The following is a 13,788-nucleotide window of genomic DNA, read 5'->3' on the forward strand; positions in this document are numbered from 1 at the left end:
GCAATGCTTTCTAATCATGGTTTTTATTTACTCTAAGTATTTATTTTGTGTGGCATGACAGGTTCTCTTATACTCAAAAATGTTCAAATTGATCGATTAATCAGGCTGGGGAAGAAGATGATGGACAGGCTGTTTTAACCCGAGGTAACTTCCTGACCCGTGCCGTAATATTACATCCTGCTTCTCGTACCAGCTCCCAGATGGAGCCGATGCCAGGAGCTACAGGTGCCAGCTGTATATTATCGGAGACTCTTCCAACAAATGCGTGTTAACACCTTGCAACCACAAGTCAAACATGACCATGGAGTGGAAGGGGAACGTGGATTGGGACTCCCCCTTCTCCTCCACCCGTGGTGCTTACTGGGGGGGTCCAATCCTCCTATGGCAGCCCTGGGGTATGACAAGTGCTATCTCCCTGCGCAATCTTCTCTTTAGTCAGGCCCTGTCAGACAGGACTTGTGTCTGACAGGGCTGACATCACGATCCCTGCAATGGACAGCACAGGGACACAGAGCCGATGCCGGAGCATCGCTATATAGAAGGTGAGCATACTGTGTATAAGCCGAGTAGGGGTCATCTGTAAATCGGGTGTTCTTGAGTAGGTGACCGCCTGTATATATTATTTTAATATCATGTTTGTTTACCATATAGGAGATCTGTACATGTCCTTCCATACTCATTGTGTAACAATCATAAACTGATCTCTACTAAATGCCAAGCAAAGTGTGCAAAAAACGATGTTTATTTTACATTTTGGTACAATGGCTCAGAAAGATTAGAAATTGAGTGCAAAGTCAGATAATGTTTCAACCACCACATCAGAAAAGATCAGATGAGATCTAACATTTTCCCATGTAACGTCATGGCTTTTTCAACTTTATTTTCCCTGTTATTCCATGACGTGCCAGTTATTTATTCCCAGCTGCTGACGAACAACATCCAGAAATCACACATTGATCTAAAAACAGATAAAGTACCACAGAGCACTAGCTTCCCATTTCTAGGATCAATTAAAAACATGGATGCTATAAACATTAAAAGAAACGTGATAAACACAATGTTTGGACTCTAGCCATACCCAAAACTGTCCTGTTTAGAGATCCAGCTAGATGAAACATACAAGGGATATTATGCAACTTTGCTGGCAGCCATCAGCCACTCACACTCCCACTGCATCTGTACATGCCTCATGCTCTAGGTCATTATAGGGTTCCTAAGCAACAGCACAGAACATTGGACGAATCTGGAAACAATCAGATAATGTTGTGATTGTGAGGAATATCCCAATGAAGCACCTTTAATAAATAATCAGATTTTCTTACCCTACTTCAGATGATTTTTTAATGGTTTAGGGAGCATCTATGATTCAAATATTCATCTTACAAATATTCATAGATGACAGCAATAGGTTGTATTTTCGTAGTAACAGTGGGGCGCAGCTCCCTTTATTACAGAAGGGCTTCCTTTCCACCATTTCCCCAGTATTCATTGTAGGACTTCTCACAAGAGGGACTCCCTCCATGGTCTGGTACTCTGAGCAGGCCTCACCTCATAGGTCAGCTAAACCTGTACCAGTTATTACAATGTGATCATGCATTCTATAATAGACTAATAACCACCATCACAATCCCCCTCCCTTCATACATTCCTTCTTTTAGTAATCTTAACAGGGCTTACGTAACCTTATTTTTCACTGCATGGGTTCATCCCCTTTCTTATGGCTTCAGTACACTGACACAATATAGAATTTGCTGGTTGAAGACCTGAAGTCCATGAATACGGTCTAAAGGAAAAACAGCCTTTGCTGTTAAGTTGTTACAGGGCTACTCATTAAAGCAGTCTTTTTTTTTGTTTTTGACTTGACTTCTATGATACCGTATTTTTTCGGATGACAAGGAGCACCGGATTATAAGGCGCACCATCAATAAATGCCTGCTAAAACGTCTAGGTTCATATATAAGGCGCACCGGATTATAAGGTGCACCTGATTATAAGGATGAATGACCAGCAGGTGGCAGACCTGTGCACAGTTCTAGGCAGCTGTTGTCTGTAAGTATGGTTCATATATAAGGCGCACTGGACTATAAGGCACACCTTTGATTTCTGAGAAAATCAAAGGATTTTTGTGTGCCTTATAGTCCGAAAAATACGGTACTCAGGTTAGGAATATTTGGTTTGTGGGTAAAATTTCTGGATGAAACACTTTTAGAGATGAAATAATGTAACCCTCTCTAAACTTTTGAGTGCACACGTCCAACTATTTATAGTTGGACGTATATAAAGTACTTTTTAAACAATTTATATTCTCTAACCAGAAACTTAACAGAAAAATTCACAACAGAGGTTTGATCCATAAATCGCCATATAAATTGGCAGAAGTGGTATTCAAATAGTTTTCTTGATTAGGCTATTCACATTTTTTACATCATGAGACCAAGAAGACAACTTCTTCACCACTGAAAGAATTGAAGAAAGAAGTGACCGTTGAGATGAGTATCCTCTGCATGTTGTAGAGATACAGAGAGACCTTAAATAGACGTCTGAGAGAGTGGTCACACATACCATAAGTTTGTAAGCATGTTTCCAGGGAAACCCATGCAAAAACATCTGGAAACAGATGTGTGCAATCTAACATAACAAGGTGTTCCCATGAGAAAAACATGGACTCATCAGTGATCACAGGAATGTTCAGACGTAGGCCATAGTGGGTGTAATACTGTAATGCATTTGACAGATTTAGTTACTGCTGGAGACATAACTGATGACTTACGATACTAGGTCCAGCAAGGCAGGTAGCATGACATAGCACAGCAGTGGGAATGTTCAAGTCTTTCCCCACCCTGACGTAACTCTACGTCATAGGATGTGGGAAGTTAGCAGCAGTACGCGGTACCCTGTATCCCGCAGTAAAAGCTGGAACCGTGACTATCGCGATCCCGCCAGTTTAACTCTATAGACGCTGCAGTCATATTGACCTCGGTGTCTATAGTGCATTGCCGTGACAATCGGGACCCTCCGTGCAAGGCACGGATGTGCCGATCGTTGCCATAGCAGCCCTGAGGTCCAGCAAGGACCCCAGGGGTCCCTTCAGTAGCAGCCTGTTAGGATCGTGCTAAATGCTCAATCTAGAAATGCTAATGTCAGCCTATGCAGAATGCATATGCTGACTATGTAATATGCTGCAATACAATAGTATTGCAGTATATTACAATGAACAAGTTATTATTAAAAAAAGAATAAAAGTCCCTCGAAGTCCCACCCCATATAAAAATCAAATACGACATTAAAAAAAAATTAAAATCACCAAGACTCAACATATATATCACCACGTCCGTAACAACCCGTACAATAAAATAAAATTGTCACTGAACCCTTACGGTGAACACCGTAAATAAAAATACAAAAAAATCTCAAAAGTTATGAAATTTTCACATCTGACCTCATAAAAACAGCATAAAAAGTGATAAAAAAGTAACATTTACCTGACATGATAGAAAAAGTACAGATTGTCCTGCAAAAAATAAGCTCTAAAACAGCAAGCATCATGTACACCATATATAAAGATGACACCTGGTAATGGATCAAGCATCATGTACACCATATATAAAGATGGCATCTGGTAATGGATCAAGCATCATGTACACCATATATAAAGATGGCACCTGGTGATGGATCAAGCATCATGTACGCCATATATACAGATGGCACCTGGTGATGGATCAAGCATCATGTACACCATATATAAAGATGGCATCTGGTAATGGATCAAGCATCATGTACACCATATATAAAGATGGCATCTGGTAATGGATCAAGCATCATGTACACCATATATACAGATGGCACCTGGTGATGGATCAAGCATCATGTACGCCATATATACAGATGGCACCTGGTGATGGATCAAGCATCATGTACGCCATATATACAGATGGCACCTGGTGATGGATCAAGCATCATGTACACCATATATAAAGATGGCACCTGGTGATGGATCAAGCATCATGTACACCATATATAAAGATGACATCTGGTGATGGATCAAGCATCATGTACACCATATATAAAGATGGCACCTGGTGATGGATCGAGCATCATGTACACCATATATACAGATGGCACCTGGTGATGGATCAAGCATCATGTACACCATATATACAGATGGCATCTGGTAATGGATCAAGTATCATGTACACCATATATACAGATGGCATCTGGTAATGGATCAAGCATCATGTACACCATATATACAGATGGCATCTGGTAATGGATCAAGCATCATGTACACCATATATACAGATGGCACCTGGTGATGGATCAAGCATCATGTACACCATGGGCCACATTTATCACTTGTTTTTTCTGTTGTTTTTGCGCCTTTTCGTTTAGGCGCACCGTTTTTGCGCCCGTTTTGCGATTAAACGTCAAATTAGCCGCGCAGCTAAAATAACCACCTTTCCCTCATCTATCGTTCAATTCCAGATGTTTTGCTGCGCCTAATGATATTCATCACGTGCGACTTTTGCATTTAGGCGCAAAAACGGGCGCAAAAACACTCCAGCCCGAAGGTGGCGTTATCTGAGAAGAAAGCACTGAGCCCCTTTGCAGAAGAGCTCATTTCTAGCAGCAAAGCTCAGCCAGACACTAGAACAGATAATAGATACATTAGATACATTACAGACAGGAGCTGCAGACTATTTACAGTTCATCACCTTCTATTTACAAAATATTCTGCAAACGCTGAGCTCACAGCAAGAGCAAGAGAAGTTTGCACAAGTTTGCAGAAGCTTGCATATACGACATACAAGTGTCCCCCATGTAATTCTGCACAGTGTCTGAGGGGGATATTGTACAGAATTACAGGGGTGCAGCAGGAGACCAGCACTGGGGGATCCCCTCCAGGAGAAGCCCCTGCTGAGGAGGTCACTGGGTGCAGGGTGTCACACACCTGGGTGCTGCTGTGAGTGTTATCTTCATTCTGGGATGTGGGAGAAGCAGAGAGGAGCTTGTAGCAGGATGACATGTAAGTGCCCGAATCTAACATTGCGCCTAAACTGCGCCTAAACTGTGTTAAAGTAAAGTGATTAATAAGAGGCAGAAAATAAACTTATCACAGATGGTTGTAGCTTGTGATAATTCTGGCAAAACAGTGCGCCCGAATTTAGGCGCAACTACTACATTTAGGCGCACAAAAGTGATAAATGTGGCCCCATATATACAGATGGCATCTGGTGATGGATCAAGCATCATGTACACCATATATACAGATGGCATCTGGTGATGGATCAAGCATCATGTACACCATATATACAGATGGCATCTGGTAATGGATCAAGCATCATGTACACCATATATAAAGATGACATCTGGTGATGGATCAAGCATCATGTACACCATATATAAAGATGGCACCTGGTGATGGATCAAGCATCATGTACACCATATATAAAGATGGCATCTGGTAATGGATCAAGCATCATGTACACCATATATACAGATGGCACCTGGTGATGGATCAAGCATCATGTACACCATATATAAAGATGGCATCTGGTGATGGATCAAGCATCATGTACACCATATATACAGATGGCACCTGGTGATGGATCAAGCATCATGTACACCATATATAAAGATGGCACCTGGTGATGGATCAAGCATCATGTACACCATATATAAAGATGGCACCTGGTGATGGATCAAGCATCATGTACACCATATATAAAGATGGCACCTGGTGATGGATCAAGCATCATGTACACCATATATAAAGATGGCACCTGGTAATGGATCAAGCATCATGTACACCATATATAAAGATGGCATCTGGTGATGGATCAAGCATCATGTACACCATATATAAAGATGGCATCTGGTAATGGATCAAGTATCATGTACACCATATATAAAGATGACATCTGGTGATGGATCAAGCATCATGTGCACCATATATACAGATGGCACCTGGTGATGGATCAAGCATCATGTACACCATATATACAGATGGCACCTGGTGATGGATCAAGCATCATGTACACCATATATAAAGATGACATCTGGTAATGGATCAAGCATCATGTACACCATATATAAAGATGACATCTGGTGATGGATCAAGCATCATGTACACCATATATAAAGATGGCATCTGGTAATGGATCAAGTATCATGTACACCATATATAAAGATGACATCTGGTGATGGATCAAGCATCATGTACACCATATATAAAGATGGCATCTGGTAATGGATCAAGCATCATGTACACCATATATAAAGATGACATCTGGTGATGGATCAAGCATCATGTACACCATATATAAAGATGACATCTGGTGATGGATCAAGCATCATGTACACCATATATAAAGATGACATCTGGTGATGGATCAAGCATCATGTACACCATATATAAAGATGGCACCTGTGATGGATCAAGCATCATGTACACCATATATAAAGATGGCACCTGGTGATGGATCAAGTATCATGTACACCATATATACAGATGGCACCTGGTGATGGATCAAGCATCATGTACACCATATATAAAGATGGCACCTGGTGATGGATCAAGCATCATGTACACCATATATAAAGATGGCACCTGGTGATGGATCAAGCATCATGTACACCATATATAAAGATGGCACCTGGTGATGGATCAAGCATCATGTACACCATATATAAAGATGGCACACACCTGGGTGCTGGGTGAGTGTTATCTTCATTCTGGGATGTGGGAGAAGCAGAGAGGAGCTTGTAGCAGGATGACATGTAAGTGCCCGAATCTAACATTGCGCCTAAACTGCGCCTAAACTGTGTTAAAGTAAAGTGATTAATAAGAGGCAGAAAATAAACTTATCACAGATGGTTGTAGCTTGTGATAATTCTGGCAAAACAGTGCGCCCGAATTTAGGCGCAACTACTACATTTAGGCGCACAAAAGTGATAAATGTGGCCCCATATATACAGATGGCATCTGGTGATGGATCAAGCATCATGTACACCATATATACAGATGGCATCTGGTGATGGATCAAGCATCATGTACACCATATATACAGATGGCATCTGGTAATGGATCAAGCATCATGTACACCATATATAAAGATGACATCTGGTGATGGATCAAGCATCATGTACACCATATTTAAAGATGGCATCTGGTGATGGATCAAGCATCATGTACACCATATATACAGATGGCACCTGGTGATGGATCAAGCATCATGTACACCATATATACAGATGGCACCTGGTGATGGATCAAGCATCATGTACACCATATATAAAGATGACATCTGGTAATGGATCAAGTATCATGTACACCATATATACAGATGGCACCTGGTGATGGATCAAGCATCATGTACACCATATATAAAGATGGCACCTGGTGATGGATCAAGCATCATGTACACCATATATAAAGATGGCATCTGGTAATGGATCAAGCATCATGTACACCATATATAAAGATGGCATCTGGTAATGGATCAAGCATCATGTACACCATATATAAAGATTACATCTGGTGATGGATCAAGCATCATGTACACCATATATAAAGATGGCATCTGGTAATGGATCAAGTATCATGTACACCATATATAAAGATGGCATCTGGTAATGGATCAAGCATCATGTACACCATATATAAAGATGACATCTGGTGATGGATCAAGCATCATGTACACCATATATAAAGATGGCATCTGGTAATGGATCAAGTATCATGTACACCATATATAAAGATGGCATCTGGTGATGGATCAAGCATCATGTACACCATATATACAGATGGCACCTGGTGATGGATCGAGCATCATGTACACCATATATACAGATGGCACCTGGTGATGGATCAAGCATCATGTACACCATATATACAGATGGCACCTGGTGATGGATCAAGCATCATGTACACCATATATACAGATGGCACCTGGTGATGGATCAAGCATCATGTACACCATATATACAAATGGCACCTAATTAATCTTCTGCTTTGGAGCTGTCCATTTAGACATGCATTCAGTTATTAAAATGAAATAATACAGCATTTTTCACTCCAGAAATGAAATGATTTTTATTTAAACACAAAAAGGCAAGTAGACATTGCAGTACTGCATATAAAATATTGTCTATAAGTCACAAGTTAAGCAACAAAGCAAAACATAAAACAAAATACTTTTTTGAAAAATTGCTTAGTCAATATGTACAGTGAGTTCCAGCTGTTGCTGTATCCAGTCCATACAACACCAAGCACTCAACATCAGTTTTAGCCATATCCTGGGCCATCATAACCTTATGAGTGACTTGTGATCCTCCTTTCAATCCTTTACTATGCAGGTGGATACTGTAAGACAGGACTCTTCTAATAGCTGAGAAAAGGCAACACTCGACTGAAAGATTTATGTCATCAGGAGTCACCTCAAGGCTCCGAGGCAATGACCAAGTGAAGCCCGCACGCTTCGGTAATATCCTTTCTCCATATGACCACTACAAACCTACTGCTTGCCAGGAGTAACATCTGTGTAATCTTTAAGTACGCCATCCAAGTGGTTATTGTGGGTCTTAAATTTCCGTTTCCTCTGTGAATGTGCATTCTTCCTTTTTTGTACAGGTATCTGAAAAAGCAGACATAACATTTAGCTGAAATGTACAGTAGTATACATCACAAGGAAATTACCATCAAAATCTAGCATGATAAACCGGGTACACTTACTCATAGATACCGTGACTGTGGTAAACTTATGTTTGTTATCCATGGCCTCCATCCTTCAAAAATCAACTTTTACAATTATGCTAATGAAACCCACCTGTTACCCAAAGCCCATCCATGCTTCAGAATCACAGGCTGTTACAATGTGCAGGAGAACTCCCCCCTCCCACTGTTTGCTGAAACTTCATATGCTGCAGTTATATTACATTAGGCAGAAGTGGTGGGAGAGTGCTGAAGGGGCTGTAAATATGCCCCACAGAGGTTTAACACTTCCCAGAGCCATTCTGTTATGTAGCTTCAACGGCTGTTACTGTCTCCCACTATACTACCTCAGCAGTTACTTGCCTGGTGTAAAGTCTTGGCAGCAGAGGAAGTTTCAGCACACAGTGGGAGCATAGAAGTACTCCTGCACAGTGTCACAGCGTGTTAAGACAAAGCTTCTCAGGTAACTACCCCATGGCCCTTCTGACTTTTTAACAATTTAAAAAAAAATGATTTTAGAGGGAAGGGGGCCATTCACAACAAAAGATTATCAAAGTCACAGTGCCTGGATCTATGAGAAAGTGTCCCTGGTTTATCATGATGGTAGATTTGTTACAGAAAGTATTCAGACCCCTTTAAAATTTTTAATTTTTGTTTCATTGCAGCCAATTGGCAAGATCAAACATGTTTTTTTTTTTGCTCATTTATGCACACAATGAACCCCCATCTTGACAAAAAAAAAACAAATGTTGATATTTTTGCCAATTAATTAAACAAGAAAAACTGAAATATCGCATGGTGATAAGTATTCAGCCCCTTTGCTGTGACACTCATTTAACTCACATGCTATCCATTTCCTTTGGATCCTCCTTAAATGGTTTTGTTCCTTCATTGGAGTCTAGCTGTGTTTATTAAAATCTGGACTTGGTTAGGAAAGCACATACCTGTCTAAAGAAGACCCCACAGTGCATGTCAGAGCACATGAGAATCATGAGGTCTAAGGAACTGCCCAAGGAACTTAGACAGAATTGTGGCAAGGGGACAACTGTTCCTGACCTGGCCTATGAGAAATAAGATTCGCTTGTCTGAGACAATGATTTAACTTTTTGGTGTTAATTCTAAGTGGTATGTGTGAAGGAATCCAGGCCCTGTTCATCACCTGCCAAATACAATCCCAACAGTGAAACATGGTGGTGGATGCATCATTCTATGGGGGAATTTGAAGCTGCAGGGACAGGATGACTGGTTGCAATTAAAGGAAAAATTAATGTGGCCAAGTACAGAGATATCTCAAATGAAAACCTCTTCCAGAGTGCTCTGGACCACAGACTGGACCGAAGGTTCTCCATCCAACAAGACAATGACCCTAAGTACACAGCTAAAATAACAAAGCAGAGGCTTCAGAACAACTCTGTGACCATCCCTGACTGGCCCAGCCAGAGCCCTGAGGTAAACCCAATTGAGCATCTCTGGAGAGTCTTGAAAATGACCTACACCAATGTTCACCATCCAAAGTGAGGGAACTAAAGGAAATCTGCATGGAAGAATGGCAGAGGATCCCCAAATCCAGGTGTGAAAAACTTGTTGCATCCTTTCCAAGACGATTCATGTCCTCAACACTGAGCAAATGGTCTGAATACTTGGGGTGCAGAGTGTACATTTTTTGATCTTACCAATTGGCTGCAATGGAACAGTGAAAAATGTAAAGGGGTCTAAATGCTAAAGCACTGCATTAGTTATTTTTTTTTACGTATTAGTTTGCACATGTTCTGACGCCAATACATTTTTCCTACTTCAGTGTACAGAGTTGTGCAAGGTCTTTTTTGGTGGGACACGCTAAAATCTTAATTTATGCCATTTTTGCAATTTTTAAATCTGATATATGGAATCTTTTGACGTTACGGGATTTTCTGCAGAGATGAATATTTTTTAGATTTTGATAAATATGGGATATTAAGACCAGCACATACATATTTATGTTTGTTCATTTATTTAACCCCTTAACGGGGTTTTTTGTTTTTGAATTTCCACTTTTCACTCCTACCTTAAAAAAATCTATAACTTTTTTCTTTTTCCATGTAAACGAGCCGTATGAGGGCTTGTTTTCTGCATAACAAATTGCACTTCATAGTGACGTTATTTAATATTCCATGCCGTGTACTGGGAAGCGGGGAAAAAAAAAAATCCCAAATGCAGTAAAATTGGTGGAAAAACGCATTTGCGACGCCCCCCCCCCATTCCCAAATGACATAACGGGGAGCGGTGATCTTCACCAAGTTGGCTGCACCAATGAGCCCCATCTTTTTGAAGCCGCCATCAGTGTGTGAGCCCTCTCCATCCACCGGCAGACCACTAGTATGGCACGCGCCGGTAAGGAGTTAATATTTCTGTTCTAGGAAAAAATAGCAATTTTTTTTTTTACCTTTTTGAAATTTTTATTTTTTTTCTACATATACTGTATTGCAGTATATTGTGATTTTATGGATCATGTTATACAGGACAGGGGGGTTTGGAGAGACTCCAGGCTGTCATAGTAATAGATTGCCAACTCCCACCTCCCCTGATGGGTGATTCAAATGTTAATAGAGAATATGTGCAAAGGAAATAAAACTGGGGAGAGGAGGCAGCGCTATCCTTGGGACTGGCATGATGTTTTTGCCATATTCAACTGATATGCAATAAAGATCTGTAGCAGGAAACCCATGATTTATACATTTTAGAATTATGCCAATAAGTTGACTTACAACTTTCTTTGGTCCAGATTCCTGCATGGAGGAAATTCCTTGTCTCTTCAGATACTCCTCAATCTTCTCTTCATCCATGGAATCTACTGGAACGCTCCTCCACAGCTTCTGAAATTCTAATGAAACAAATATAGTCACACCTCACTTTCAGTACCACTCCCCACATGTCTGGCTCAGAAGATATATGTATTCTTCATAATTTCTTAACTTTATATATTAAAGTTTGTAAAATAATGTACTATAACTGCCATTTTCAAAGCAAACAGAATGATGCCCATATTGTAATGCTCTTTGTTTTCTTTCCAGAGTTATTGTATTTTTCTTTTCTGAAGCTACTTGTCAGACATCTTCCTCAGCAGCAGTGACTAAGCGACTTAGCTTTAGGGCAATGACAGGAAAAGATTACAAGTTGCCCATAGTTCACATCATGCTTTTTGTTTTCCCATGAAGTAACTTAGCAGTGTCCTGAGAGCAGGAGATTGGGATGAGAGCCTATGATAACACTTTGAGAGCAGAGCATGGTCTACATCACAAAAATAAAAATACCACATAAATCCTCTTTAAAATATATAGGATAAATAAGGTAGTAATACCAGAGACATAGCTACAATTACATTGGTTGTATTAGTCCATTACCATCACTAGTCGGAGGTTTGAACTACTTAAGTCTTTGCCCTATATGAAAATTCTATAATACTGATATCAATGTAACACACAACTGTTAGTCTAATGGAACTGAGAATTGCTGATAACGAACGGCTTTGTGCAAATTTCTATATTTTTTTTGTTTTAACTTTGACTTATTATTATTCCACTTATGCTTCCCTATTTACTAGAATAGCTATTCCTCGATACAACCAAAATACTAGCAATCCATCAATGATAAAGTAAAGCGCACAGCCACGGCTTAGATCCAAGCTGTTGATAATCTGTTATCTGCTAGAATTCATGGCAGGTGAAACAGATGGCACCTCATGAATTGTGGGCTATGCTTGTTGACAGTGTGTATGTAACGCTGCAGTCAAGAAATGAAGGGAGAGTAAGCAGTGCCAGACGCTGCTTTGATTTGGTATTTCTGGTATTCCAGACCCTGGTTAAAGGAGAAGATAAGAAATAGGAATCAAATAAGCCTACACCAGCAAGTGCACTTTCTTTCAACAACAAATACCATAATTACTAACTTAACCTTTAAATGGGTATTCCTACAAAGAAAAGATTCTTAAATGTACTCAGGATAACAAAATAACACATTCTCTAATTCACGGTTATTAACAAAAATGCAACATTTCACAGATATAGGTTGGAATTATGAGTCCTAGCGTGTACAATTTTGGTTGCCCAGGATCCAAGCGTAAATCTTCTATCTTCTATGGTTGGGCAGGGCAGATTTTTCAAATGAATAGCTTCAGGATGCAGTGTGATCTCTGCCCCTCCATTATAACACGAGTTCACACACAGACACTTCCTGACAGCAAGCAGCAGTGTGCACAGATTTACTCTAATAGCTACAGATAAGATCCTTATAGCAGGGGAAGGAAGCATTTAGCAGTGTGTGTTATAGGTGAGTTAGTGTGTGTTGTATCATACCTCCCAACCGTCCAACGGGAGGAGGCTGCGGGACGAGAGGCTGCGGGACGAGAGGCTGCGGGACGAGAGGCTGCGGGACGAGAGGCTGCGGGATAAGATCCTTATAGCAGGGGAAGGAAGCATTTAGCAGTGTGTGTTATAGGTGAGTTAGTGTGTGTTGTATCATACCTCCCAATCGTCCAACGGGAGGAGGCTGCGGGACGAGAGGCTGCGGGACGAGAGGCTGCGGGACGAGAGGCTGCGGGACGAGAGGCTGCGGGACGAGAGGCTGTGGGACGAGATCCTTATAGCAGGAGAAGGAAGCATTTAGCAGTGTGTGTTATAGGTGAGTTAGTGTGTGTTGTATCATACCTCCCAACCGTCCAACGGGAGGAGGCTGCGGGACGAGAGGCTGCGGGACGAGAGGCTGCGGGACGAGAGGCTGCGGGATAAGATCCTTATAGCAGGGGAAGGAAGCATTTAGCAGTGTGTGTTATAGGTGAGTTAGTGTGTGTTGTATCATACCTCCCAATCGTCCAACGGGAGGAGGCTGCGGGACGAGAGGCTGCGGGACGAGAGGCTGCGGGACGAGAGGCTGCGGGACGAGAGGCTGCGGGACGAGAGGCTGCGGGACGAGAGGCTGCGGGACGAGATCCTTATAGCAGGGGAAGGAAGCATTTAGCAGTGTGTGTTATAGGCGAGTTAGTGTGTGTTGTATCATACCTCCCAACCGTCCAACGGGAGGAGGCTGCGGGACGAGAGGCTGCG

General features: G+C 41.2%; 1 protein-coding gene and 1 long non-coding RNA gene across 5 annotated transcripts in view; both read right to left on the minus strand.

The window, feature by feature from the left end:
* The window catches only part of LOC140069437 (uncharacterized), a 37,379-nt gene extending 36,205 nt beyond the window's left edge, over window positions 1-1,174 (minus strand). For both annotated transcript variants that reach the window (XR_011848791.1, XR_011848790.1), the window contains exon 1: window positions 1,079-1,174. This is a non-coding gene — a long non-coding RNA (uncharacterized lncRNA). The remainder of the gene's footprint in view (window positions 1-1,078) is intronic.
* A 6,903-nt stretch (window positions 1,175-8,077) lies between these two features.
* Window positions 8,078-13,788, minus strand: part of GTF2E2 (general transcription factor IIE subunit 2) — a 31,424-nt gene continuing 25,713 nt past the window's right edge. For all 3 annotated transcript variants that reach the window (XM_072115250.1, XM_072115234.1, XM_072115242.1), the window contains exons 7-8: window positions 11,455-11,570; window positions 8,078-8,633 (exon numbers count right to left, since the gene is read on the minus strand). In XM_072115250.1, coding sequence (XP_071971351.1) covers window positions 8,514-8,633; window positions 11,455-11,570 — 236 coding nt within the window. In that variant the 3' untranslated portion in view covers window positions 8,078-8,513. The remainder of the gene's footprint in view (window positions 8,634-11,454; window positions 11,571-13,788) is intronic.

This window comes from Engystomops pustulosus, chromosome 1, assembly GCF_040894005.1.
Source record: "Engystomops pustulosus chromosome 1, aEngPut4.maternal, whole genome shotgun sequence".
NCBI lineage: Eukaryota > Metazoa > Chordata > Amphibia > Anura > Leptodactylidae > Engystomops > Engystomops pustulosus.